Here is a 25,350-nt window from a genome sequence, read left to right on the forward strand (position 1 = left end):
GATTCAAACCGATACCGCGATGAATGCAAAAAGGTGCTCCTATATATACTTACCAAGTGTAATAAGAAAGAAAGACATTTCCATAATGTTATATTGTACGAACCAGCTATTAAATCATAGTTTGGAGAAATGAGAAAGGCACAATTGCACCTCTAGGTGGATTAAAACAGGTTTTTTAAAGCGATCGCCAAAAAGAAACATTTATCAATTAGATCCCGTTGAAGTGTACTAACGAGTTGAAGAGTACGACAAAAGTAAAACGATTTGAATTGTCAAGTTTCCTGTACGGTATCATCTCGTTACTACCAGGTACTCGTTCAACTCCCCTCTGTTTCAACCCTCCTCGGTCTCTCGCAGTATCTTTCAACGCAGTATAATGATACCGACTCGCTTGTTCATCAACTAGTAGCCCCGTACAATACAATCGATGATTGATGAAGCGAAACAAGATTTCCAGATGTTGCATTGAAACACATACCTACCCTTACCGAAAAGCTCGTTAAAACGTATAAGCGGGAATTCTTTCAATTGAGTAACAGGAACATACGATAACTAAATGTATTATCTTACTGTGCAATTTGCGTGTATAATATCAATATTTCCTTAACGACTAACCTTTTCATGATAGTGGCCATTACGTATTTTATTGTATAAACAAAAATAAAAATCGTTTGATCATATGGAATGTGCGTAATTACTGTAATTATTGATTTGCGTCTTAAATTGTTACTGATTTGGCATCCTGTTATATTAAAAAAAAGTGCTAAACTAGTTTCGAATAAAACTTCAAGAACTTAAAATTCTGAACCCTTCCTGATAACCTAGAAAGTCAACAACCGTAGAAGCTAGACATTAGCATAATTTGGAAGTTTCATTAGCTACTAGCTGATGCCAAATCTTCGACATCTGCAGCGAAAGAGAAATTTATGAAATATTTCCAACGATTGGCGCGAATGTATTCGATGTCGGTTACCTTGCTGTGGTACTGGGACTCCTCATTGGCATACGATATCAGGATCGATGGCAAAGACGACAGATACTTCTCGGTAAGAGACGTTTCGCTACGCACACACTGCAAAGCGAAAGCGCACCTGCGTTCCGAAAGATCCGCTTCCTCGCGATGTGCAGGGTTTGACTGGAAATAAATTAGAAGCCTTAGCTCAACTAGAACTTGGACACGTATTGTAAGTTCAATTTACCGCCGATCCTCGTTCGATGCTTCTTATTTTCATCTTATCGGCAACATGTGATTTCGAGAGAGCTTTCTGATAGTCCGCCAAGATTCCTTTCTCCACACGCTCGCACAGATCACTGTAAACGTCAATCAATTTCAATGTCAGATACTTCATACGTGCTACAAAGCTGTTTAGTCAGAAAATAAAACTTACCTATGTGCAGCGAGCACCTCCATTAGCACGTGGATCCGTTCGTTGACGGCATTCCGCTGCAGCTGGACGTACGTTTCGGAATGTCTTGCAACCTTCTGGGCACTGTGTGAAATCTCCTCAAATGTTTTCTCCTCGAATACATTTCGTACGTCAAGTCCCTGAAGTATCAAATCCACTTCGGCCATATCCCGAGCCTGCTGTTCGGCACGAGATGTCTGCTCGTCGAAAATTTTGCGTAGCCGCATCAACGATTGCAGTACCTTCCGTAAACTGTCTCGACTGGCGGCCAACGGTTTCAGGTCTTCCAGCGGCAGATCTACGTCCTCCCGCAGACGGCTGAACTCGTCCATTTGCTTCTCGTACATGACCCGCATGCGGTACTGGTAGTCCGGGGTTCGGTCACTTAGAAATGTGATCAAAATCGGAGAACTGCCGAGCACGGGATGCATCGTCAGTATTGTGAGCCATGTTTGCAGACCACCTCGGCGTGCTTCGAGTAGCGAATCCGGCAATAGTTGTTTGGGCGGGAGGCTTGGGATAATGCTGGAATGGAAGAAGTAGTGACCGTTTATTTAAAGACAAGAAAATTTCACACACTTGGATCAGTGGAAAGCCCGACGTGTCCTTATTCCAATCCATGTACCGGTCGTCTGCCTAAGCTAACGCTAACCGTATATATCTTGCTCTTACATTGATAAGTATTTGATTATAACACTTTATGATTCTACTTCACCATTTGAAGTACTCTTCAGAAATTGTTAAGTACTATATTAACAGACTGTTCAGATTCACAATGCAAATATACAAAAGTAGACAGCTTTTAGTAGTTATATAATCTTCTATCGTACATTGTAATATTTAGATCAGGGTCGTCTTGAGAACATTCGGGTCCTTGGAAACAGGAGTCTGAACAGGTAAACAGCTGTGTTTCTGCACTTGAAAACGTGATTAAACATCACCCATTTGGTTTGATGTCGCACCAGTCTATTGTACCCATAACAATACCGGTGTTCGATAGCACAAGTAGCTATAAGATAATACATATACATATATGATAGGAACCGTGCCAAACATCACAGTAAAGCCCCGATTACGGAACTTGACTATCTATTTCGACTCACATCAGAAAAGATTCTTAAGTAATAGGACACCAGATGATAATTCTATCAGAAATTCTATTAGCAAGGTAGGCGGATGCATATAGGAACGTTTACACGATTTACACGATACGGAAGGCTCCGTCAACGTCGACGTACCGATCCGCTAAGATTAGGGACCATCCATAAATGACGTAGCATTATATGGGGGAGGGGGGAGTTTTGTATTTTGTGATGATGTGTGACGACGAGGGGGTAGGGGGTCATGTCATGCTACGTAGCTTTTTTAAAGGGGAATAGGGGTTGACCTGCTGTCACGACAATCTTACCCGTTTCATCTAACTAACATCGTTTTTGATTTTTTTTTTGAATTTTTAACGGGGACAACGAGGGGGGTGAGGGTTACCGTCAAGCTACGTAATTATCAGGGGGGTATATGGAATTTTGTGACGAAATGCTACGATGGGGGAGGAAGGTGTTAAAAATCACTCAAAAAATGCTACGTCATTTATGGATCATCCCTTAGTTAAAATAATCACGTTTCGTGCAGTACTCGTTTTGTGTGAACAAGTAGGCATATGAAGGAACGGTATGCAATTTATTTAGTCGATCAGTGGACATACCATGGTGGTGACAGGTGGACTGACTAGTCTTTCTAATAGTATTCTATACTGACAATAGTGTATAAGCTTGTTGATTGTTTGAACAAATAGTCATTATTATGTTTTGCTCCGACAACAATAAGTGAACCAAAGCATTTGTAATTCATTGCGTTGCGGAACACGACCTTCTTTTTCGATAGTCTTTGCAGTTGATTTCTAGGGTACAAGATAATGACAGGGCTAGTGCTACGATCCTACTGACCACTGGGAAATTTTCCTGGCTGTGTCTCGAACATAAGACGAGTGACTTATGAGACCAGCCAGCGCGACAACAATGCGTTTTAATACATTCGTTGAACAGCACGCGCGGTTGTTGTTTGCTAGAAAAGGTGTGTGTTGGAAGGGTGGAATTAAGCTACAAATGATGTAAACCAAATGGAATTGGAATCTCATATAAGGGAGACGTTGCCTAATCTTCCCTAGCCATTCTATTGATTTTATTTTCTGATACCTAACTCATAGGGTTGCCACCCCTCCGGGTTTGACCCGGAGACTCCGGTTTTCGGGAACGATCTCCGGGCCTCCGGGTTTTACATCAATTTCTCCGGGTTTGGTGGGAAGAAGCATAATTTCAATTTTTATTCTTTACAAAATATTTAAAAAGTCTAAGTTAATTATTACTCTGGTTCAGATTTATTTTGCCCGACTAACCCTTCGTTTCAAGAAGGCGAAGATAAGTTTACCAAATATTTCCGATTTCTTTCTCAAAGAAATGAAAATGAAAAACAAATCAAATTTACTACAAATTAAGGAAAGTAATATTTCACTATATGCTGTTGCATCCCATTAAGTCACTCAAAATGGTGTTAAAAAGTTATTTTGCTGCAATTTCACCAAATCAATTCACTGTTAGTGGTGCTTATCACCAGCTGCACCAAGGTATGGTAGATTTGTTCTGATCCAACTGGCTAGGTCAACATCAAACGAGTTCTTCCGGTGTTGTTGTTACTGTTGGCTAGGGAGGTGAGTTTTGGCCCCTTTGTTGCGACCTCTGGTGATGAATAACCGACACCACATAGTGCTTCCTATGTGATGCTGCTGCCCTGCCTCCTTTGCTCATCCTTTTCCTGTTAGTTGTGGAGGAGAGCAATACTCGTTCGTCTTGTCTCCCACAGCGAGAGTAGCAGATGCTTTTGTATTCGTGGCACTTAGTCGGGGAAGTTAAATACTACACCAGATTAAATTATAGTTTTACTTTAACGTAGTAATAAAAAACAATTAAAGTGCTCTAAAATGCCGTGATCACCTTCCATACAAAAGTCGGACAAAACCTCAAAAGTGGCCCGAATTTGAAGAAAACTTCACATCAAGGTAAATTTGTGACGCTGAATTTGATGTTTATTTTTTTGTTTTTTTTTGCCTCAAAATTTTGGCACTTAGGGTGGTTCGAAAATTCAACATTTACGAATATAAAGCGCACTATTTCCGAAAATTCATTTTCAAAAAATTAGGTGAATTTTTTAACAGAATACACATTTTTTCAATTGTTGATAATGATAAGACACATCTATTAATTATATTGCGAACCCTGGGTAGTAGAGTGGGACATGGTTATATGAAAAAAATAAAATTTGGCTCCGAGTAACTTTTTGGGTCCCATTTAGCTCCCAGAACAACTCTGCAAATTTTTAACTCGATCGGTGAAACTATATTTTCGCGCCCACGGTTTAAAGTTTACATGGGATTTCGTATGGGAAAATTGTCTTTTGCAAATTAATTTTTGCAAGAGTCGCCCGTTATCTCCTAAAAATAAACAGATGTCTGATTTTTATAGGAAATTTGTCAAGAAAACAAAGTCTAGAAGACTGCAAAACGATCTGATGCTTGTGGAAAAAGTTACTAAACAAAAACCGATTGATGCCCTGAAGATTGATGAAAATTTCACTTTTCATAGCATCACTGCTTCTGACGGTTTTATTATATACAAAATTTTTAACTTTCTCTTATTATGTACAAAAGAAGCCTCAATTTATCCCTCAAAACCTTGTGAAATGGCCAAATAGTATAGATAAACGATTTAGATACGTACAGAGAATTAAAACAAAATTGCGTATAATTGGACAACCACCAGCAGTGGTGCTAGAAAAAATGAATATTTTATCAATCGCCAGAGCATCAATCGGTTTCTGCTTAATAACTATTTTCGCAAGCATCAGATCGTTTCGTGGTTTTCGAGACTTTTTTTCTTTGTTAAATTTCCTATACAAGCCACATAACGATTTATTTTTAGGAAGTAATGGGCGACTCCTGGAGGAATTATTTTGTAAAAATTAACTTTCCCATACAAAATCCCATGTAAACTTCAAACAGTGGGCGCAAAAATATAGTTTCACCGATCGAGCTAAGAATTTGCACAGTTTTTCTAGGACCCAAATGGTACCTAAAAAGTTACTCGGAGCTGGAATCTATTTTTTGTCCCACCCTACTGGGTAGTCAAAGGCTACTATGCGTCTCCTTCAGACGTATCATGAAAAATCACCTTTTTTCCTACCTCGGGGCAGAAAGGGGCAAAGCAAGATATTCATTTTCGGAAAGCGCACCAATTTTCAAGTAAGATGAACAACAAGCGATCTTTCCGAACTGTTTCAATAAAATACAGCCACTTTGAACATTATAACTTTAAATTATTGCACGAGCGAGAAGAAAGGCTTGCTTCAACTAAATCGAATGGCAGCTATAAGTCCAGCGAATAACCTTTCAAATGAAATCAGTTTCACCCCAATCGGAATCTTAACTAAAAAGATATGGTCGGTGTTAAGTCAGACCGGACTAAGTGACAAAATATTGATTTCGAGAAAAACGGGTTTAAAGTTTGAATCGCAGCATCCTCTACGTTATAATTGGAAATTATTTTTTTGCAATAATTTTTGTTTATGGTTACATATTTCAAATCTGGCAAAAGTCGAATGTAGCTGAAGAAATTCTTTATCCGGTGTTATGGTAACCTAATTTTTGATGTTTTGCGACTTAGTCCAATCTGACTTAACACCGACCATATATCCATTGGAATAACTTAGGTTTGAAAATAGTTTTCCTCAGAATTCATCATCTATTTCACCTTTGAAGTTCTGTAAAAAATCGAACTCTCGTCCTCGGGACTTAATATTTTGAGAAGACTATTCAACCTGTTATAAAAACAGAGAAAAATGTTAAATCATGAAAAATCTAAAAAAAAAATTTGAGGTTTTGTCCAGCTAGCCGATACTGTGAATCATTTTGATTTCAATTTCTGTCTAGTTCCACTGAAAATTCACCACCCCGCAGGTTAGTGAAAATCTCCGGGTCAAAGCCTCTCAAGAGTTGGCAACCCTACTAACTCAATTTTAAACATAAAGAACAACGATACGAGTACATTGAATCAACTATTTTAAAGGTAATTTTTATGAGTTTATAACCTTTCTGTTGTAAGCGTGAATGCTTCTCGTCCCATTGGCTCTGTATACAATCCCAGCCAAGGTTTCGAATTCACAATTTGGGACGAATGTTTGCAGGTAAACTTATATTTTAGAGCCATGATGTCTTCAGGGCAAATAATCATTATCGAATAGGTCTCCTTCAGAGGTAGATGGTATTAGGGAGGCTCTTATTGCTAGAGTTAATTATTTCTGAATGTGAGGAGATAGATTAATGCAGTGTTCAGCAACATTTTAGAAGAACTTATACCAAGCAACTTTGCCGAAGTCATAGGTTTTTATTTATTTTTTTAACTATTTTAATTGAGCAAGCTTCTAACAAAAACTGGGTTTTCAAACAATTTTTTATTTTTTATTTCTCGAGAACGTTGTGTTCAGCCAACTTTCAAAGCTCGTTGAGACAATTTTTTGCATAATGGACGAATTCAGTTATGCCCATTTAAAATATTTATATCTAAAATTGGGGCTAACGAAATTATTTTTTTCTTCTTGCATTTGAAAAAAAAAATAGTTTCAAACACGTTTGGAAAAAAAAAATACGAAGGTGATATTTCTGAAAAATATCTAAATCGAGTTTTAAAATTGAGATTTTTCTACGGAAAATGCCTCATGTAGAGTAAAAATTACTCAAATGGGCCACCCAAATTTCATGATGTCGCAATTTCGATGGAAGGTCCAATTTTTTGGTAGTATGGGGCATTACAAAACCAAATCCAGACGGAATCCGCAAAAAAAAACATTTTGACCGTGATACTGACATTTGAAGTTTTTAGCCCTCTTTTTTTAAAAAGTTACTACGGGTGACTTAAGGTGAAGCGATGCCAAAATCACAACAAAAGTTCGGTTATGTTCGGCTATGTTTGGGTTACGTTTATTCATCAGCTTGTGCTAACATGCCTGCATACAGTGATACAATTTCTAAGCAATCTGAGATAAGACACTCAAGTTACAAAAGGTTTTGTCTTGCGCGCCAATGCAATGTTTTGATTTTGACGATGAAATAAAAAGAAGAAGCAGAAACGACGGCAGCCATTTTAGCTGCCACCTTGTTGCTCTATTCAGCATGTCCTTAATCGACCAAAATAAAATTGTCGTGATTTTTTCGAATTCGGAAAATTTCTATTTTGTATATTTTTACTTTTCTCATATAAAAAGGTTATGCAATCACTCTGAACATGACCAACTTAATCCCGGCCAGGAGGGCTGAGTGTCATATGTGTGTGTATGTGGAAAAAAATTTCACCTCTGTTTCTCAGAGATGGATGCACCGATTTGCACATACCTAGTCTCAAATGAAAGATACAACCTTCCCCTCGGCTGCTATTGAATTTTTTATTGATTGTACAACCGGTTCCGGAATTACAGGTTGAAGAGTGCGGCCACACAGCAAATACCCTTATAAACTTGTACCACCATGATATCAAAATGATGCAAAACCTATTAAAATGGATGCAAAATTACTTGGATTTACCAGTCTAGATCAATAATGACTAACCAAAGTCACTTTGACCACATTGGCCACCTACGACGGTTCTTGATTCCTTATAAGCAGGAACTGAAAAATGCTCTAAGGGGGTGTAAATGAAAATTTCAAAATTAAGTTTGTATTTTTGATACCAAATGTCTTTAAAATGCATGAAACGTTGGGATTTGATATAAACTAGAAAAAAATTTTTTTAGCGAAGATTGATTTTTTTTAACTTTGGCACATTTTTGCCTTTGGTTATGCAATCACTCTGAACATGACCTTTTTAATCCCGGCCCCGGGCTGCCGCTAAGTCCAAGATTGGAAACACTGCTTGTGAACATACTAAACGACTTCTAACTTAGGGACCATTCACAAATTACGTAACGCTTTTAGGGGGGAGGGGTACGACAAGTTTTGACATAGGGGGGAGGGGGTGTTGGCTAGATCGTTACGTAACATGTTTTCACCGAAGAAAAAAAATTTTTCTAGGAATTTGTTACGTAACAGGGGAGGGGGGATGGAGAAATTTGTGACAACTTGTTACATAGGGGGAGGGGGAGTCAATTTTGGGCAATTTTTGCGTTACGTAACTTATGAGTGGTCCCTTACGATGTTCCGTAAGTGAAGAGGTTCTGTTTGCTGATGAGACATACTGCATTGGTCAAGTGCCGTGGTTCTAAAGAGACGAAGTCAAAACGCAATCACCTGGACTAAGTATAGGTAGGTTTGGTGCCATTCATGCATAAAGACGGTTTTAAACCAATTTTCTCCTAAGATAGTAATATATTCTGGTTGCAGTTAAAAATCGAAATAGTGAACTTGCGCCTTTGGATTTTTCTCCTATTTTCAGCGTGCGAAACCAAAGCGCTACTTGTGTAGATGATGCGCAAGTTGATTCTCTAACATGTACACAAGATGCGCTTTAGTTGCACACTCTGCAAATAGGGAAAAAACGAAAGGCGCAAGTCAATTTTTCGAATTTCCACTGCAACCAGAATAGCATTTTGCTTGCATTCACCTGCGTAACTGAAAACAATGTTCGATTTCAATATGTCTGATCAGCAAATATAAACTCTTCACTGCGGGACATCGTAAGTTAGAAGTCGTTTAGTGTGTTCACAAGTAGTGTTTCCAATTTTGGACTCAGCGTCAGCCCGGTGCATTGGTCAACTGCCGTGGTTCTGAAGAGACGAAGTCGAACCGCAAATACCTGGACTAATTATTGAGAGAGATAGGTAAGATCGAGATAGAGAAAGTTAACTGTATATAAAAGAAAAGTGAACTTTTCAAGTGCTGAAACTTCGTTCTTTAACATCACATAGTGAATTTTAAACAACAACAAAAACAATGGCAAACCGGTGCGGCGAATCTGCCTACCCTTGCTGACAGAAGAAGGGCTGAATTTAAACTATTTCCGAACGAAATATGGATTAGTTCAAACTTCTTTAAGCTTAAAGAAACTCCCGATCTCGTTCACAAAGAAATTGTGTGCCGATGAAGAATCTTATTAAAAATAATAACATTAAAGTATTGTATTATCGCTCTTAACCTCAATGGGTCATTCGCCATATTAATAATTCTAGCTCTATCTCAAAACTGATATCAGATCCTATCGAGCTCAATGTAATATAAGGAAATACATATCACAAAACTTTCTTGCAGACATATATTAACATAATGTAGAAAGAACAGCTCTTGTTAAAAAGAAGGGAAATTTTTTACAGAATTAATAACTTGTACCAATGTAAACACAGTTATAAATTAACAGTATTCGATTCAAGACAAAAAAGTCACACTCGCTACTTATAAAATTGTATTTGAATATTTATCTATTATGGTTATTCAATCTCCACACGAATCATTTTTCATTTTCGCAACACAAACCTCGAACGACTGCGAAGTACTTGTTTGGCGTAATACCCCATTGGAACCATATCTTCAATTAGTGCTGGATATGGAGAAGCAAAACATGTGATAAGCTAATCGCTCTAGAAAAGAAGGTTGTATACCGGTTGAAACCAGGTCAAGCAATAAAAATGGCTGACAAGAGCTTCATGACTGGAGAAGAATGCAGACATGAAGGTGTAAAACTGATTAGGAATGCTTTTCTAAATGCCCATCAAAACAATAAAAGTTGAACAGAGAATGCTACGAAAATCGAAAACGAACATTTCCCATCAACGCAATAAATATACAATTTATAATAAACAATAATACTTCAATCAATCAAGCAGAACAAGACGTATTTTCGATTCTTGCCGTTCAATTTAGTTTTTTTTTTCTGGCGTATAGCAATTAGTACTTCTAATAAGTATTGAAATACACTTTCTTCGAATAGAAATCAGATGAAATCATAAGTAATTGTAGTACTTCCATCGTCAAACTAATTTGCTGTAGTAGTGCAACATTGAAAAATCTGTAACATTAACTTTTTTTTAATTGTTCTTTCAAAGATTTATGTTCGAGCATTTTTTGTTTACAACCAAATTTTTACGCTGAATGATCGACGATCGTACATTTTTTCATGTATCATTGATCCCATAAGAAAAGCTTTGCGACGAATTGAGCGCCGAATAGCACTTTGAATTTTGCTGTGACGAAAAATAACCGTCAATCTCTTTTGGAAATGCAGGTATGCTCTTTACTCTATCTATGTTTATAAAAACTATCATCACCATAAATTTATGACATGGGATGATTTTTGAAATTTTCCTACCTCTTTTTAAAAGGCTCATTTTTTAACATACATTCCCGAAGGCAATGCATGTTCAGGCGAAAATTACGCTACAACCGCGTTACAACTACCCTTGCTTAACTAGTTGCCACTTAACTCACCGGTAGGGGTATTTCTCGACCAGGTAACTGAACAGTGCCACAAAGTCCTTGTAGCGTCTTCGTACAACCGTATCGTAGGCTCTCGCTTTTATCTAGAATAGACAAAGGTCATTTACTTCGAAAGTATATGTAAATAGTAATTTTATGGTGAGATATCTGTTCGCATTCGAATGCACTCGTCTATTCGTTCCGCAAGCATTGCGACCTTCTGATATACAACTATTTTTCTAATAGCTGCTTTTGCTGTGTATACTGATAGATGCGCATCGAATGAATGAAACATGATCAGATGTATGATTTAACTTGTAAATTAATTTCAACTTTTCTTACGAGACTTATACAAATTTTACCGACAAATATATGAGAAAAACTGCTTCAATATTTACCTCGTACTCCGAATGTTTCAGAAATATTCCTTTCTTTTCGGGAATGACTGTTACTACAATGATCGGCTCGCACGGGCGCCTTTCGCCCAAATCCTCACCTACGAATAAAAATGGGGAAAACAATGCTCAGTTAGACACGAACGCAAAATGACGACATCTTTTAAACCGTACGTTGTTCATACATGTTCCAATATTTGTCAATTTATATCGGCTATAAACTATGCATCGTTTCAATATCCAGAATCAGCACACGTTTCAATATCCAATTGTAAACAGTAGCCGCTAAACGAAACGCAAATTTGCTATAGATCATCGCCGAAACTGGTTCAGTTATTGAATCTCTCTTCCATCAGCAAAAGAACGTCACCATTGGCGTCTGATCAGATCAATCAGGGATGGTAATACAAACAGGGACAAAGAACAACACAAACAATGTCTATTTTACATCTTGCTTTTGAATTACTTTGCGTGAACCAAGATAACTAAACCTTTTGATTGTATCTGATCCAAGGGAAAAGGTAGTTGGGTAAATAATGGTTTGCTATTAATCTTAAAAATACCCTTTGTGTATCATTAAAGAATCAAGATTTTCTTCAAATATGGAAAAAACATGGGAACCCCGTTCAAAGCAATATGAAATAGTATAGCACACTTAGATTTACATTTAATAATCTTGTAAATTGTACATTTAAAATGACTTGATGCAATATTTTGTGGCGGTTGAAAACCCCCCTGTCATTAGATACCGGTCCGTAAATCGACGTGCGGGGGTTTAATTGGGTTTTGTTTTACTGCAAAAGCACGATGTAAAACTTTGCCACACTTGTTTCATTGCTGTTTTGTTTTTTTTCAGCCAATTGTGCTAGGAATGTGTTTGATGACTGGCAGATATATTTATACCTATAATGATATTCAGATTTGTTCAGAGTTAATTTGTTGCAGAACTCAAGGATGTAAGATAATAACAGTTATAACTCTTCAGCTGTTGATGTGAATTCTGGCAAACTTTTTGTGCTTAACCCCTTCATTCCCTTGTTGTTCATAAACAACAACGTTTTTAAATAGATATAGCAGTTGGTATATGCAAGATTCTCTCTTATGGATGGGTAATGTCCGTGACATAACCGCGGTGTTGACGTGGAACTATGCGTTGGCCTATCATATTATTCAAATTCTGCTTGTATCTCTTTCCAACGGCTAAATTTACACATTAAGTTTGATTCTTGATTGCTGATGGCTATTTTACCTGCCAACAAATAAAAATTTAACTCTTTTCAGTCTGCTTTGGCAGCAGAATGGTATGGATGTTAGGCAACACACCGCCCCGGGCAATGGTCCCGCCGAAGAGTAATTTGTTAGGCTCTTCGTCTGTTCGAATTGCCAGATGCAGTTGATGTGGGATAATCCGGGTCTTTTTGTTTCCACGGGCTGCATTTCCTGCCAGTTCCAATATTTCGGCGGCAAGATATTACATTACGGCCGCAAGCTCCGGTGTAGTAGCCCTTTCTCGGCAGACGGTATATTCGGCTGACAGGAAATTGGAGACCGGCACGAAACGAGCGGGAATGTGTGTGTTTTTAGAGAAAAAAAAACCTTGAGACTGCAGGAAAAACGTGCAAAACCCTAACGTCTTATGTCGTTTTTCATTGAAAAACACCGGAATAGTGGATTGCACTGTGTAAATTGGGGTTTGCCCACTACTCGGGTTCTTGTTTGCCTGGCGGACCCTTCTTTTCAGAGCGGCCTAGGTGCCTTGACCGGAATTTCGGGTTTTCGTAACACAACAACAAAAAACCCGTTTTAATCCACCTACGGGTGCAATTGTGCCTTTCTCATTTATCCAAACTACGATTCCATGGCTGGTTATGTTTAATATAATGGTGGAACTGTCTTTTAGATATTCAGTGCGATTTACACATACGTACAATGAATCGACAGGTACGAACTTGAGTTGCTGTGTGTCGACGCTGAAACACTTGAAACCTGCGGCGAATCCAGGAGGAGGGTTCGGGAGTTTGGACCCCGCCAAAAAATTTCAACTTGTTAAGAAATTTTAAATTAGTCTCTCAACTAAAAATCATTTCAAACCAAATTTTTCACTGGTTTTTCAGACCCACTAGGAAAGTTTATTCTAGAGGAATTAGAAAATTTTATTCGCGTGGTGGGGTACTTGCTGAAGGGCGGTTTGGGGAAGGGTGGTAAGTGATGTGGGGGGTGCCCCTCACCGTATCCCCCTAACTACGACCCTGTTAAAATACAGAAAACCTATGCAAGTCAAAATAAAAATTGGCCCTCCGGGATTAGGTTCACGATGTTCAGAGTGATTGCATAACCTTTCTATAGGAGAAAGGCAAAAATGTAAATTTGCTGTGTGTCCGCACTCTTAAACCCATAACTCCGGAATCGGAACTCGGAATTGAATGAATGAATGATGAATGAAATTCAATAGAAGCCTATGGGAACGTTGTACCTTTCATTTGAGACTAAGTTTGATGAAATCGGTTCAGCTATCTCCGAGTAACCGATGTGCTTATTTTTGGTCACATACATACATACATACATACACATACATACATACGCACACACACAGACATTGGGGAACTCTCCAACTATGTAGACTAGGTCCACCGCCAGGGACCAGTTGAGTAGTACGTGACGTAGCACCGAGTTGGGTCGTCGGGGCGCCTGGGAACCGGACGTCAAGCTACACCGGAATCGCTGAACCGACCTCGACATCCTACCGGGTAGCTCGTGAGTAGACTAGATCCACCGCCGGGGATTAGACCGAGTAGACCGCGTCGCTGAACTAGCAGTGGGTCGCTGGTGAACCGGAAGTTACGCTCCACCCGGAATCGCCGGATAGACCTCAGCACCTATGGCCCGTTGAGTAGGCTAGATCCACCGCAGGGGACTAGATCGAGTAGATCAGGACGACGCGGAGAGCTAAATGGCTCACAAAAACGAACATCGGAATCAGGAGAAATCTACCACTCGGTTGCAGGAGAATAGGCTAGATCCATTGTTGGGGACTAGACTGAGTAGTTCGCGAACAAGTGAGGGCGGGAGCTGAATGGCTCATCGGGAAAGTAGAGCGAAACGGAACGAGATGAATCAAAAGGGCTCAAGAAATTGTGGTGCTAAAACAAAAGATGAATCGGTATCGGGAGAGCCTCCTTCGCCGAGGAATTCTCCGTCGGCGTAAGCTAGATTCACCGCCGGGGACTAGACTGAGTAGACCGCGACAAAATACCACCAGTCGCAGGTCGTCGGGGCATCAGCGAACCGGACGCCCTGCTCCACCGGAATCGCCGAACTGACCTCGACATCTGGTTGGTTGGCTCGGTTTCGGGAGAACTTCTCTCGCCGGGGAATTCTCCGTCGGAGTAGGCTAGGTCCATCGTCGGGGACTAGACCGAGTAGTTCGCGAACAAGTCTGGTGCTCAACGAGTAAACGGCGCTGAATGGTGCTAACTGGCACAAGGGAGCCGAAGGGCTCGGTGAATTAGACAGTCTGAAGTTTGCCGCCCATACTGTATTCGTAGGGGAGGAGCACTAAGTCTCGACTCACAGCCAGCTTTCCGACTGCCATGCAAAATTTGCCAGTCTGTGTGAATGGTGGAGAATTGGTGGTGTGTCGAGGAGTGGGGCTGTAACCCTGCGAAAGAAACGACCTAGTAAGTAGTTGAATTAGAGTGTGTGATATACACATAAAAACCCCTCCCCGAAGTAATGCCGTATGGTAGTGCCGGGGAGGAATCAGATTCTGGGCAAGAGCAGTGGTTTTTTAGCGGGTCGGGTGATGGCAGCCCAAACCCGTTCCCTGAGACATTGGGGTTTTGTACATTTTCCCTCAGGCCTAGGGTTTTCCTGAAAAGTTTTTTACTGCTCTCTAAAAAAAGACACACACGGACATTTGCCGAATTCGACGAACTGAGTCGAATGGTATATAACCGCCCGCCCCCCCGCCCCGGGATTAGGTTGACGATGTTCAGAGTGATTGCATAACCTTTCTATAGGAGAAAGGCAAAAATGTGAATTTGCTGTGTGTCCACATTCTTAAACCTGTAACTCCGGAATCGGAACTCGGAATTTAATGAAATTCAATAGCAGCCTATGGGAACGTAGTACCTTTCATTTGAGACTAAGTTTGACGAAATCGGTTCAGCCATCTGCGAGTAACCGATGTGTTTATTTTTGGTCACATACATACACAAACATATATACGCACACACACACATAGACATTTGCCGAATTCGACGAACTGAGTCGAATGGTATATGACAGACGGCCCCTGGGCCGGGATTAGGTTGACGATGTTCAGAGTGATTGCATAACCTTTCTATAGGAGAAGGGCAAAATTTGTTTTAATCCACCTAGTGGTTCAATTGTGCCTTTCTCATTTATCCAAACCATGATTTAATGGCTGGTCATGTTCAATATAATATTGTGGAAATGTCTATTTCATTCTTATTACACTTGATGAGCACGACTGTCACGAACCTGATAAGCAACATGTCGATACTGACACACTTGAAACAAACAAAAATATAATATTTATATAGCTTAATCAGCGTGAGTTCAGTGTTGTCTTCATGTTACCTTCATGGTGGAGAAGGGACGGGATATAATTAGTAGGAGGGGAGGACGTGTCGGGAATCATCTAACTTATTTTAGTATACGGGGTGGATGAAGGGGATGCATGTGGGAGGTTGGTCTGAGAGGATGGGGGGGTGAGACAGGGGAGGGTGAGTTGAGAGGTGGAGGGGTAGATGGAGGGTTCAACACCGAACTTCATATTGTACCTTCCATTCGAGAATAGGTTAGCGAAATTTGGTTCAGTCGTCACCAAAGTGGCTTTAGATCTGAATTTGCCCGGAACCCCGGGACTTCCGGAATTATCGATAGTGGACAATACATTCCAATAATTTTTGATTCACTATCAGTAATCTAGGCATGCGAATCGAAGTAATTTGATGTTCATTTCAATAGATTTTAAACTTACTGAGGTATTACGATTGTACCGGTTTATATGAGAAATTCCTATCAGACCGCAATAACCAACCTGTAACTCCGGAACCAAAAGTCAGAACTGAATGAAATTCAATAGCAGTCAATGGGAGTATTATATTTTTGATTTGAAATCAAGTTTGTAAACATCGGTTAAGGGTTTGCTGGAAAATAGGTGTGACATTAGCCCGGGAACTTAGCGAGTTCCCAGGGGGCATCAAGATCCGTCATAGGTGACCAATGTGGACAAAACTACTTTAATTGGTCATTAATGATCAAGACCCGTAAATCCACGTAATCTTGAACGTATTTGAATATGTATTACATCATTCGGACATCATAAGGTTACCAGTGCATATGGGAATTTGCTGTATGCCCACACTCTTCAACCCGTAACTCCGGAACCGGAAGTCCGATCAACTAAAATATCAATAGCGTCTTATGGGACCGTTATACCGTTCATTTAAAACTGAGTTTGTGCAAATCGGTTCAGCCATCTGAGAAAATTGAGTGACATTATTTGACACACACACATACATACACACAGACATTTTGCGATCTCGACGAACACTCGAGCCTCCGGGCCTCGGTTGGAAAATCGATTTTTGGATTGATTGCATAGCCTTTCTTTATATGAGAAAGACAAAAGATGCAAGATTGGCAGTCCCAAAAAGTCGATTAAAAATAAAATCGAGATAGCTTAAAATCTCGACGTTTCATGCATTTTAAAGATGTTTGGCATCAAAAATACGAATTCGATTTCTGAAATTTCATAGAGTCCCCCCTTTGAAAAAAAATCTCGAGTTTCGGCTTATATGGGAATTTCATATGTGACCGGACGGTTTAGTCTATATTTCCGGAACCATAAAAGCGATCCGTACGAAATTTTATAGACATCTGGGATAATATGGCTATCATTTGGGACTAAGTTTGTGAAAATCGGCCCGACCATTTCCAGGAAACTGATGTAAGTTCGTTAATTTTAAAAGATGGCCGCTTTTCCCGCGAACTTCCGAAACCGTCTGTGGTGGTCAATGTAGTCAACGGAAGTTCGGTTGGCCGCCAGTGACCTAGAACTGCAAATGTAAGTTGATTGAGAGACATTTTAGCGAAATGCTTACCTTAGCTGCCCTTTTATGCAATTGTGACGTTAGCGCCAATAGGAATATCTTTCAGGAAACCAATTTTTGTGTTTTGTGATGTTTTCAGAAGCACGAATAATGTTTCAACTATCTGTTCTGTACAAAATGTGTACAATTCATCGTGGATAATAGCCAATTGCTTATATTTTCACTTTTTTGCAAAATCCTTGTAAATTTTAGCTAACGTCACTTCTGCAAAAAAATTTTGTTTTGCAAAAGTGACAATTCTGACGTACATATACAAACCAATAGTTCTGAGTAAAACGATTCGTGTATTATCAACCGTTTCAATTGAACTATCTGAAAATGGTTATGAATTCCTTCAAGATTCCGAAGCTATATCGTCGCTGTTGTGCTATCTTATGACAAGCGCCATTTAGCACATTTCGAGAAAAACGATTTTTAAAGTTTCAAACTTATAAATGATAGAAACACTTCATAGAAGACAATTGATGCTTCTATCTATTCTGTATTAATCTCTCAAATATTACGAAGATCGGTTGACTATGTTGCGAGTTGTTACTGAAAATGTAAACAAAAGTCGCACTCACACGTGTCATAGGTGTGTATTGATGACAAAATTTGTATGGCGTGTCATAATCGTGCATGGAAAATTTTCCATAGAAAAAAATCATCAATTCTTAACTTTTATTCATATCTTTGGCTTCATTTGGTCTATGAACAATCGGTAAGATGCATTTTGAAGGAAATGAGTCAGGGAATCTAGAAAAAATAGTTATTTAAGGTTACAGTGTTGCCAAATATGCTATATTTTCAGTTGTAAAGTTAAACTGCATCTTTTTCACAAATCGTGTGTTTTGGTTTTGAAAATGATTATGCCATTCTGTTTCTCAGACAGTTTTACATAGAAAAACATCCTATACATCAAGATAGCTTGCGCCAAACCCCAATTACAGTCATTTTAAACAAAAATCATAGAATTTCTCAGTACATTTCTCACTATATCTTAGTACCCAAGCAGAATGTCAAAATTCTGAAAACGCCACTTTGTAGAGATTTTTCAGAGAAGTAATGTTGCATATCTAACTCAGTTTACCCCAAAATGGCGTTTGTCATAAGATAGCACAACAGCGACGATATGTGGTGGTCTGGTCAGATGGTCGGATTTGGATCTATACGGATGTTCCGTGGGTTATGTCCGAGGACCATTCAGTACATTTTCATCAATTTTCCGAAGTTTAGCTGCAAGTCAGGCATTATGTGTCGTATATTTTATCCTACATTTGAACACTATGGCACTATGACACTGTGGCCTTTTTCAAGCAACGTAGAAGCAGTTTTGGGCTGGAAGACCTAGTGAATACGGAATGCGCTACCCATGTTTGTGAAACATTTATACTTGAAGATACCAGCCATGCGGTACATTAACGATGATCTATAAGCAATGCAAACATGTAAAGTCATCCAGACACACGGGGAAACTTTATAATCAATTCGGTGATTCCGGATTCCTTTTCAACGGACGAAATTTTAAGTGAATATTCCTGTCACGCGGCGCATCAAGGTACACCAGCTCGGTTTTCTACGAATAATGCTATCACATGTAAAGTCACCCGGGATGAAACATTTTTGTTAAACATTTCTTTCATGCGACATATCAAATAATATCAACCCTATAATGTGTGGACAATGCAAATTCAATGTCAAATATGTGTCGAATAACAGGTGTATTCAGGTACAAACGTTTTAAAGGTATGGGTTACTCATTATGAATCCACAACGTCTCTCAAATGGTTTCAAAATTAACTTAGAGCCTTTATGTATATAATTTTTAAATGTTCATGTTATATTACTACCAGTATGTATAATATGAAATATACTTTGAAAAATTAATGAAACTGGCTTAAAATTGCCTCGGACATTACATGACCCCATGAAATTTTCATATAAATTTAGAGCCGGATACAGTTCAACTCACGGTTTATGAAACTTGAATAAATTCCAGATCATTTGCAGGTGTTTTTGTTGGAATTGGTTTTGAAATTAATTGGTTGGGTACCAATTATGCACCAAATGATGAGATATAGAACAACAGCGCGCTGTTTTGAACAAAAGTTTTCACCAAGATACGTTCGTATATTATTGTGGTATCAAAAATCCACGTTGAAAATGGGCTAAGCACGCCGCTTTAAAGAAGCATTCTAACTTGCACAGGAGACTTCTTTATAAAAAAAAAATGGTTCCAAAAAAATTTATCGTACTAAAAAGCTAATTTGAACACCACCCTAGCCTAATTATAATACCACCCTAGCCATTTACATCATACAATGGCGCTTATCTAGCTCCCAGATTCCTTATGATACAACAGCTTAAGAATAAATTGCTTTAACTTGTTAAATTCACATTCAATACTATATTGCACCGTCACTTTGGTAAAAAATGGCGTCTGCGTCACTTTGTTTTTCTAGTTTTAAAAGGTCATTTTGCATAATTTTTTAAAGACAATTACACTGAAAGACGTGGATTTTTGTGGAGAACTCAAAAATATGAAAAAAAAATGAAATTTGACCAAAGATGCGCTTACGTCACTTTTGCATATAAGGGCAGTTTATTGCTTTCATCGCAGTATAGCTTTGAATCGGAATTTGCTTTGTGACCTCACGCCACAACACATAACTCTGGAACCAGAAGTCGGATTGAGATGAAAATTAATAACCATTTACGGGGATACAGCACCTTTCATTTGAGACTAAAAATCGGCGAAGCCATCTTTGAGAAACCGATGTGACTGCTATTCTGAATTTGGATACTTCCGCCGGGCTTTCCGGAACCGATGATGGTGACCAATGTGGCCAAAAAGACTTTGAATGGCTGTTAGTGACCTAGTACTACAAACCCAAGCAGATGTGGTCATATTTTGGAAAAATTTTCACCTTTATACATTCATTGCAGAAATTGTTAAAATCGACATTTTCTGTGTGATCGTACTCATCACCCTGTAATTCCGGAACCGGAAGTCGGATCCATTAGAAATTCAATAGCAGCCTATGGAAACGTTGCACCTTTCATTCGAGACTAAATCGGTTCAGCCATCTCTGAGAAAAGTGAGTGAGATTGTCTTCGCGTACACACACATATACACACACAGATATTTGCCGAACTCGACGAACTGAATCGAATGGTATATGTCACTCGGCCCTCCGGGCCTCCGTTGAAAGTCGGTTTTCAAAGCAATTACAATAGCTTAGAAAGGTAAAAATGTACAATGTAGTTTCATATTAGATTTTAAATGTAGTTAGTGTAAAAACACTGGATTTTAATCATTTTTTCTTTTTGAGAATGTTTTGATATTCAAGTTGCAAGGCAAACAATATTTTTCTTTCCATCTAAAACCATTTTCTCGTTTTTTCGCATTATTGATTTCATTTTTTCTTCCTATATTAATAGGATGAAGCAGTTTAAAAGATATTTTTAAGTTGTCAGTTTTATAATCAGAGCCTTTAGTTGGTCATGATATAAAATTCGAAAACTACCATAGCAAGCTCCATATTCTGTTTAATTTAATCGAAGTGCTCTATTACATTGTATGTTTCTAGTATTGAAGGCGTGTTAATCGTTCCATTCATCATTTAAACCACCCTCACATTGGTGCACTACCTCCATACGTGGCATTGATTTACCATCAGCTGTCTTAGTAAACCGCAACCCCGGGTACGCTAATAACGTTCGGTACTCAACAACATCATATACCTATAATATAATTATTTTCTAAATTAACTCGCCAATTTATTTTCCCGAGTCTGACAGTATCGCATTGAAAAGCTCGTCCAATGCCATAATTCATTATCTAGTCGCACGTGGATGCAGAGTGAAGAGGTAGCAACATTCAAGTTTCAAACCTTCGAAGCAAGTTGTAATCTTTTGAATACTATCCGTAGGGGAGATGTGCGTAAGTCAGATAGCTAAAGCTGAAAATGCAATTTTTGATTATTGTTAAATTTAATAAAAAATAGGACTGAGTGTTATAGATATTTATGCATCTTAATAGAGAGGAATCTTCAGTTGAGTTGAATAATCAAATGGAACCAGAACAAGTTAAACTCCAGACTTTATGGGGCGTTCAACATTAATTACTATTAATTTACATGAAAACATAAAAATACCATGAGAAAACAAACTGTCGCCTTTTCATTAAGCAATTTAATCGTTGAATAGACTCCCATTTACTTGCATTTAACAAGCAAACGCTAGAGTAATGAGAAACAAATTTCAAGTCAAGGCCTTTTTCCGAGGACTCTCTCACTGAGCTGGTGCAACTGGTACAGGGCTTGGCTACCAAAATGTTCAAACATAGGGATTTGAGCATATATAAATTTGGATATTGAATGTAAGCAATTGAAAAACGTTGACAGCAAATAAACAACACTAAATATTAGCTATGGAACTTGCATTTCGATTTCATCTCATCAGAATCCGACACTAACCTAGTGACAGGACTAAGCTAGTGCGGGATTGACGCTAACTCCAAAAACGGAGAGCAAATCCCTAGTCAAGCGTAACATCACGCAAGAAAAGGAGTCCATTTTAAGCTGATGAGAAACAATTGAAATCGAAACATTGGGTTTGGCTTAGTGCTAGTATCGGTTTCTGATGACACGAAATCGAGAAAGCAGGAGCAGAATAATCACAGGTTTTGTGCGTGAAGGAACGTTCCCGTTCACCAAATACTTTAATAATCCGGACAAAAAAATCAAGGAAACTTATTGCTCGGAAACATTGTCAAGCAAAACCACAATATAAAAACTCCCATTTCATCGATGTTCAAATTTGGTGGCTCGGAATGCAAGTTTCAGTCTGACTCGTTTCGACATTCACATTTATTGAGTCTGTTACTGCATCTCTGGTGTGAACAATTTAGGCCTACTTCCCCTACGAGCATACAAAGTTGCTTCTATCTATTGCTATCGCTGGATATTGAAGCGTTTTACGCATGAACCTCCGGATACCACAGCCAGGTGACTTTACAAGGCTTGTTTTTGTTATGCCGAACCACCAGCTACCGACAGATTGTTTTGCTCGTATAACGGCAGCTAATTGAAGCAATATCGGTGAAACAGGTATCTTCGTACAACGGTTGGTCACGCAAAAAGGTTACCTTGGCAACTAGAATGCTGCCGACAGAAATGAAAAGTGCAATATAAACAAGTACAGACAGACCATTAATATTATTGAATAAAGTAAGCGTAAGCGCAATGTTTTAAATGTCATCCAAAATTATCTAAGCCTTGTTGCATGTTCATTAAATCAAATCAAATGAGAGAGCCTTGTATAGATCTAATTTATTCCTAATACTATAAAGTATTCAAATTATCGTTTACGAAAAAAATTATAGAAAGAACTGCAAAGTTCCATTCAAATTTGAAGGGGATTGTAAACAAACTGTAACAAAAACAGATTTTGACTAACCTAAGATAAAGCCCATTGACAAAATACATTTTGTGAAAACATCCGGTCCATTTGTCATTGGCCATGTACGGATCAAAACAGTAAACACAAGAGAAAGCTTTTCTCCTTTGTTTCCTATTAGCAAACCCATCATAGTAAATTTTGACAGTTGTGACTCTTAAGATACTCCCGCGATGTGCAAGATTTTTGTATAAAAACATGCACGTCTCAATTTTCGAGTGAACACTGCGTGACTCACACGCTCTTTGACACTTGGAAAGAGTCGCGTGCGCGTTTGAAAGTTTGTCAGTTACAGACAAAGTAGCCGCCTTCGCTCGCTGCTGCAATGTTTGAAGTGGCTAGCTTAGGAACTAATTATTAACCTGGCGAGTGATTGTGAAAGACTGGTTGGAATCGAAGCTACCAGCGGAAACCAGTAAATGGCGGTTTAAACCAGCACCCCTGGTAAGGGTGCCGACGCGCGCTCATTAGATTACCTGAAAGATGTTCTTCAGCAATTGCAACCGGTTGCCCAAATGTAGAATGTGGTAATGAGCGTCAAGTTTTACCTATTAGGATCAGCTGTGTCACTAAGCGATTCGTACTGTATACAAAACTGGCAGATCGAATTGAATGCTTTCGGAATATTTTAGCAGCTGGTGTTTGACCAATAAGGTATTGTTAAGATAATTCAGCACGCCATTAACACATTTCTTCTTAAGACGTTAATAGTGCTAACCCACGGAATGTCTAGGTAGTGCGACAAAGTGTAAGATTGTCTGAAGGGGTCAAAAATTTGCAATACCTGAACACTTTTCAGCGTTAGGTTAGTTTATTGTAAATCCTATTTTATGTAATTGGTTCTGTAATGATTGAGACACACATTGGTTCATATTTAAATCGAATATACCAAAATAAAATCTTTCACGTTACTTCAACAATTATTATTCTATTTGTCCTATGCAGTATAGAATTCCGAGGCTAGTTGGCGGTTGGGGCAAGTTGTCAGAGTACTTTTTTCACTGCTTCTTTTAAACATATAGCGCTGTCTCTTGTGCACCTCTAGTAGGGCATTGCAATTTTTTTTGAATCTTTAACGCCCCCCCCCCCCCTCTCATATTGTGACAAATATCAAGGTCTGCTCAGATTCCCAATTTCACGTCATTTGAACAATTCTAGACTGAAATTTTTGAAATTGGTATTATGGGAAAATATGTAGGAAAAATATATTAAATGCTGTAACTTTTTAACTAGCAATTGGAAAATTACAATGTATACCTCTATTTAAAGGAAATAACCTTAGTATTTGAATGGAGATACTTTCGTTTCTAGAAAAATACGGTAAAGTGGGGTATTGGGTCATTTTGGCCACAAAATCTCCTATTTTTAATAATTTTTCTGCTCCGTGATGCAAATTATGCATATTTTGCAGCTTTTCGTTACCGGTAAAATTCAGAAACATCAAATTATATGACATATAGTCTCGATTTCGCATTTGTATCATAAAATCGCACATATTAACTCCATTTAACACCACAATTCTTATTAAATTTACTACTATTAGTGTAAATTACGCTTGGAAATCACATGAGAAAAATAGGGAAAGTAGAGGTATTGAGACATTTAATAAAAAAAGTGATTTGTAGAGTTAATGTCAAAAAATTTGATGTTTCTGAATTTCACCGGTAACGAATCTATTTTTGCTGTTTTCCTAAGAATTTTCCACGTTCAACAAGGTACATTTCGTGAGAATTGGTTTAAGAATCATACAGATATATGCACGAGAAAATGATAAAATTTAACATGAATGGCAAAAGGCCCTATAACCCCAATTTCTTGTTTTCGGACAAAGGTGAAAAAGGTTCCGTTCGATTTCTGACATTTTTTCACATCAGAAAAACTGAAAAATAAGTATGATTTGCATCACGGAGCAGAAAAATTATTAAAAATAGGGGATTTTGGGGCTAAAATGACCCAGTACCCCACTTTTCCGTATTTTTTAGAAATAGGAATTCTCCATTCAAATACTAAGGTTATTTCCTTTAAAAGAGGTATAAATTGTAATTTTCTAATTGCTACTTCAAAAGTTATCGCATTTAATATATTTTTCCTCCATATTTTCCCATAGCACCAATTTCAAAAATTTCAAGCGAAGTGGGCGGGAGTCTAGAATTGTCCAAATGATGTGAAATTTGGCATCTGAGCATACTTTGATATTAAAAAAAAATTTTTGCAGTGCCCTAACCTCTAGTAGTGTGAAATATGTTATCCAATGTGTTTATGTTGCATAACTTTTTGTTTTGTCGAAAATGTCGGCAACATTGTGTTTTCGATCGCAATTAGTAAATTTTCTTAATTTTAGGTATTTGATGTTATTTGTGATGAGTATTAATTTGTTCTACGAATGATTTTATATTTCGATGGTGCCTAAAATGAGCTTTCTGTATCCGTATTGTATCACACCTGACCATAATACTTTTTTAGAAAATTTGTGGTTGGGATAGGTTGATGGTGACGCACGCAGGGCAAGTTGGCGGTACCGGTCA

At 38.4% G+C, this 25,350-nt stretch overlaps 1 protein-coding gene across 2 annotated transcripts in view; it reads right to left on the minus strand.

Moving 5' to 3' along the window:
• Nucleotides 1–544: 544 nt before the first annotated feature.
• The window catches only part of LOC131688971 (sorting nexin-8-like), a 41,018-nt gene continuing 16,212 nt past the window's right edge, over nucleotides 545–25,350 (minus strand). Inside the window, exons 2-7 of one of the 2 annotated variants that reach the window (XM_058973665.1) lie at nucleotides 11,250–11,347; nucleotides 10,864–10,955; nucleotides 1,389–1,931; nucleotides 1,200–1,311; nucleotides 974–1,135; nucleotides 545–906 (exon numbers count right to left, since the gene is read on the minus strand). In XM_058973665.1, coding sequence (XP_058829648.1) covers nucleotides 853–906; nucleotides 974–1,135; nucleotides 1,200–1,311; nucleotides 1,389–1,931; nucleotides 10,864–10,955; nucleotides 11,250–11,347 — 1,061 coding nt within the window. In that variant the 3' untranslated portion in view covers nucleotides 545–852. Of the gene's footprint in view, nucleotides 1,136–1,199; nucleotides 1,312–1,388; nucleotides 1,932–10,863; nucleotides 10,956–11,249; nucleotides 11,348–25,350 lie in introns of both variants that reach the window. The other variant, XM_058973664.1, reaches the window with a different exon arrangement.

Source organism: Topomyia yanbarensis, chromosome 3, assembly GCF_030247195.1.
Source record: "Topomyia yanbarensis strain Yona2022 chromosome 3, ASM3024719v1, whole genome shotgun sequence".
Classification (NCBI taxonomy): Eukaryota; Metazoa; Arthropoda; class Insecta; order Diptera; family Culicidae; genus Topomyia; species Topomyia yanbarensis.